The sequence below is a fragment of the Chanos chanos genome, chromosome 13 (assembly GCF_902362185.1).
Source record: "Chanos chanos chromosome 13, fChaCha1.1, whole genome shotgun sequence".
NCBI lineage: Eukaryota > Metazoa > Chordata > Actinopteri > Gonorynchiformes > Chanidae > Chanos > Chanos chanos.
The window spans coordinates 340,001-345,000 of NC_044507.1; the positions used below are offsets into that span (position 1 = coordinate 340,001).

Here is a 5,000-nt window from a genome sequence, read left to right on the forward strand (position 1 = left end):
TGTTTCTATAATGTGTGGGCATATGGATGAGTATTTATATTACCTGCACTGTTTCTATAATGTGTGGGAATATGGATGAGTGTATATATTACCTGCACTGTTTCTATAACGGCAGAGAAATGGTTGTCCTGGCAGTCCTTTGCTAGCAGGTACTGGCAGTGGCCACTGAAGGTGTAGAATTTATTATCAAATGTTTTATAGTGCGACTGCCCCATCACCACACATTCACCTGCAAGGACATACAGAGAGGAGTTCACTGTGTGTACGTGTGTGTGTGTGTGTGTGTGTGTGTGTGTGTGGGAATGTGTGTTACCTGGACATTCCTCATTGGTACATTCCCATGAGCCATGCCGACAAACACTGAGAACAACATCAAAAAATACATATGAGTGTTCACAGGTAAAGAGAGATCACATATGAGTGTTCACAGGTTAAGAGAGATCACATATGAGTGTTCACAGGTTAAGAGAGATCACATATGAGTGTTCACAGGTAAAGAGAGATCACATATGAGTGTTCACAGGTAAAGAGAGATCACATATGAGTGTTCACAGGTTAAGAGAGATCACATATGAGTGTTCACAGGTAAAGAGAGATCACATATGAGTGTTCACAGGTAAAGAGAGATCACATATGATACCCAGTGCCGGTGCCTAATCGAGCACCGGGGCCGCGCTTTTCCACTGACAAAATACTGGTGCCGGTGCCGAAAAGCTGGCACTGGCACGGCACCACAGAATTGCTGGTCCTAAACGTTGGAACCACTGACATCAGAAGCTATGCAAATAAAAATCACGTGAGAACCAATCAGTTCAGCGTTTGACGTGTTTGCTACGTGACGTTCTCTAGAGAGGCGGGAGTAACAAAAAAGTCTGACCAAGATAGCGGTAGGCTAAAGGCTATATGTAGCATGAAAATATGTATACGATTAAAAGATGTATGGGCAATAATTTGTGTCTACATCAACACGAGCTGTTGTTTACATGTTACATGAACGTAGTCTGACCCAGAATGGTAGAAAAAACACTCACTTTCTTGGCTCTGGTTGGTGCAAATAGACCAATGCAGACCATCATATGAACACTATTAAACTTTTGAGCTAGGTGACAGGCTTACTATTGTCATGAATTTTCGCACCAGGGCAAAATTCGTGAGGTGTTTCGCTGTGTGGAAGCCTAGCATAAAAATAAAAAACAAGCAGATGCGTTCTGTCCGACATTATTTTTTCCCCATGGAATTTACCCAAACTTTCGCTACGTAGCGTTCAGTTCCCAAACCAGTGGAAATGCGGGCCGGTTCTCAAAAGGCACCAAGGCAGCACTGGCTCCGCACCGGCATGGGCACGGGCACCAGCACTGTCCTAGTGGAAAAACACTATGAGTGTTCACAGGTAAAGAGAGATCACATATGAGTGTTCATGTGTTAAGTGAGATTATGAAAATAAGTGTTCATGTGTTAAGTGAGATTATGAAAATAAGTGTTCATGTGTAAAGTGAGATTATAAAAATGACCTACATAGAACAGCGAATCTACAGAGAACTGCGAACCTTCAGAGAACCTACAGAACAGTGACCCTACAGAGAACTAATAGAGAACCTACAGAGAACAGTGAACCTACAGCGAACCTACAGAGAACAGTGAACCAACAGAGAAAAATGACCCTACAGAGAACCTACAGAGAACAGAGAACTAATAGAGAACAGTGAACCTACAGAGAACAGTGAACCTACAGAGAACAGTGACCCTACAGAGAACTAATAGAGACCTACAGAGAACAGTGAACCTACAGCGAACCTACAGAGAACAGTGAACCAACAGAGAAAAATGACCCTACAGAGAACCTACAGAGAGCAGAGAACTAATAGAGAACAGTGAACCTACAGAGAACAGTGAATCTACAGAGAACAGTGAACCTACAGAGAACTAATAGAGAACCTCCAGAGAACAGTGAACCTACAGCGAACCTACAGAAAACAGTGAACCAACAGAGAAAAATGACCCTACAGAGAACCTACAGAGAGCAGAGAACTAATAGAGAACAGTGAATCTACAGAGAACAGTGACCCTACAGAGAACTAATAGAGAACCTACAGAGAACAGTGAACCTACAGCGAACAGTGAACCAACAGAGAAAAATGACCCTACAGAGAACCTACAGAGAACAGTGAACCTACAGAGAACAGTGAACCAACAGAGAAAAATGACCCTACAGAGAACCTACAGAGAGCAGAGAACTAATAGAGAACAGTGAACCTACAGAGAACAGTGAACCTACAGAGAACTAATAGAGAACAGCAAACCTACACAGAAAGCTGAATCTATAGAGGACAGAGAACCTACAGAGAACGGTGAACCGACAGACAACCTACGGAGAACCTACAGAGAGCAGTGAACCGACCGTTAGTTGTTTGTCTTCTTGTTAGTAGTTGTATGTTGTGTCACTGTTGTATGTGTGTGTATAGCGGATGTGCCTAAATTCCACCTGATTTCCAATTTATTCAACATTAGATTCATTCTGTACCGTTTGATCGTTGTATTAAACGTGTACGTTCGTATTCCTAATCTTTGAGTATGTGATAAATTATTTCCAAGTTACTGAATGTTGTGATCCAGGAACTTACTTGGCTAGAAATATTGAATTTGAAGAGTATTATTGTACCTGCTACTTTAATGCTGCTATTTATTATATGTACGGCTAATGAAGAGGTATGCGGAATAATTTCTAGGTTCAGTGTTCAGAGCGCTGAGCTATAAATAGAGTTTGTCAGAATATCTGTAATTTCACTGGGTTCAGGTTCCAAAATAAGGTTATGGCTACAGCTAAGTGATATTAGTATCAAGTCTAATATTCACAGTGCACCATTAACCAAATTTTCCTCATACCATTGGCACAACAATATATATATAAAAGTTAAATACGAGGTTTCATACACTTAAGTGCTAAATCACACTACTGGATTAGGCTATATGCGTTACACGTTACAGTCACATTGCGTTTTTTTGTATGTTTATTGGTTTTAAAGTAATCAATGGCGAGAGGGGAACTGGTGCACTGAACCAATCAAAGCAGGCAGGTAATGTTAGACCCTCCTTCAACACGAGCAGGGCACGCCCGCAGCAGCAGCATCAGCAGCAGCACTAACCGGTGATAAAACACCCAAAATGGATTCGAGAGAGGCCACCACGGAGATTCAGCCATTAGACATGCGCCACCCATGGCCTTATTTAAAAGAGTTGTTTGAGATAACCGGTTCTAAAAATGATTCATGGAGATTCCGCTGCCATCTTTGTCTCCCTCGAAAACACGAGATACTAGCTTTCAAAAATTCGCCGTCAAATTTGAAGAAACATATCGAGGTAAATTAAGTTGCTTAACGCTACCTGGCTTTTGCATGTTAAATTAATTTAGGTTAGTGAAGTGTTATGTAACCTTAGCTAGCCTCTTGTTCAAATCCACCACTAGCAACAAGTAAACACAATTAAATTATTATAATCTAGTGTTAACTCGTAAGTAACACATGCATGTTGCTAACGCAATGTAGTCTTGGTCCTGGGTGTTTGCTTTGATGCTAGATCCCGGGAACAGCAGTGGTTATGTTGCTTGTGTGGCTAGGGGCCCTTTAGCCCTGTGCTCCTTCAGAGTTAAGGTTTAAAATTAGTCGGTATTATAGAATGACAGGATTAACATCGTAGTAATTACTTTAAAGATACCTTTGTCTTAATTACACTAAAATGGACTTTAAAAGTCAGACTGTCAACGCTACTTGGCATGCTTATATTGAGCCAAACCAAATTTCCATCTCCTGTAAGAACAGTCTGGCAAAAGTATAAATTTTGTAATAGATAATATGTTGAAATCCTGTGTTAGGATCAGTGCCTATTCCTTTGTTAGGTGTGTTTAATGCCCCTTTTTTCAGGCAGAAAACTTTGACTTGAATGTGTTTATGGCAGTCAATATAACACAATGGTTTTGCATTGTTATCAGTAGCATCATCTGCAGCATTGTTAATTAAAATGGCACAGCCCATACTATTGATGTATTAAACAAAATATACATACAGTAGGCACACAATGATATTGTAGACCATTGCATTAGGGAATACATTCAGCAAGTACTTTTAATACTTTAAGTATATTTAAAAGCAGGCACTTACTTACTTTTACTCAAGGAAAAAGGTTAATGTGGTGCTTTTACTAGAGTAAATTTTTGTCTGTTTATTTGTACTTTTACTTAAGTACAGTGTTTGAGTACTTCCTCCACCACTGATTTTTACTTTGTTTCATGGCACTGCCAGTGCAAATGGCACAGACTAGTTGTACTTACTGAACGCTACATGACTTATACTGACATTTTAAAGTTGATGTTACTATTAGCAGGCAGCACGGTGGGTAGTGCTGCCGCCTCACAGCAAGAAAGTCTCGGGTTTGATTCCTGGCCGGGCGGCCAGGGTCCTTTCTGTGTGGAGTTTGCATGTTCTCCCCGTGTCTGCGTGGGTTTCCTCCCACAGTCCAAAGACATGCAGGTTAGGTGAATTGGAAACACTAAATTGCCCCTAGGTATGATTGTGTGTGTGTGTCTGCCCTGTGATGGACTGGTGACCTGTCCAGGGTGTTTCCCCGCCTTTTGCCCTATGAACACTGGGATAGGCTCCAGCACCCCACACGACCCTAATCAGGATAAGCGGCTTAGAGAGTGAGTGTTACTGTTAGCAGTTGTATTCTTTATATTTCATCACTGTTATATCTCTTGCACTATTGTCTTGCACTAGTCGTGACTGGACGCACACTATTTAATGAATGATGGCATGTGAGTGCACCATGTGAGTATCTGTCTTTCGTATGTGTTTCTCTGTGTGTGTGTGTGCGTGTGTGTTTTTGTGAGTGTGTGTATGTATGTATGTATGTATGTATGTATGTGTGTGTGGGTGCGTGTGTTTTTGTGAGTGTGTGTGTACACGCGTGTGCATGATTGTACCACGTATTGCAGTCCTGTGAAATTG

The 5,000-nt window shown here is 41.2% G+C and overlaps 1 protein-coding gene across 1 annotated transcript in view; it reads right to left on the reverse strand.

The window, feature by feature from the left end:
* vwf (von Willebrand factor) overlaps positions 1–5,000 on the reverse strand; it is a 136,840-nt gene that overhangs the window by 100,301 nt on the left and 31,539 nt on the right. The window contains exons 8-10 of the mRNA XM_030790423.1: positions 4,976–5,000; positions 314–360; positions 93–229 (exon numbers count right to left, since the gene is read on the reverse strand). The exon at positions 4,976–5,000 is cut by the window's right edge and continues 87 nt beyond it. Of these exons, the coding sequence (XP_030646283.1) occupies positions 93–229; positions 314–360; positions 4,976–5,000 (209 nt within the window). The remainder of the gene's footprint in view (positions 1–92; positions 230–313; positions 361–4,975) is intronic.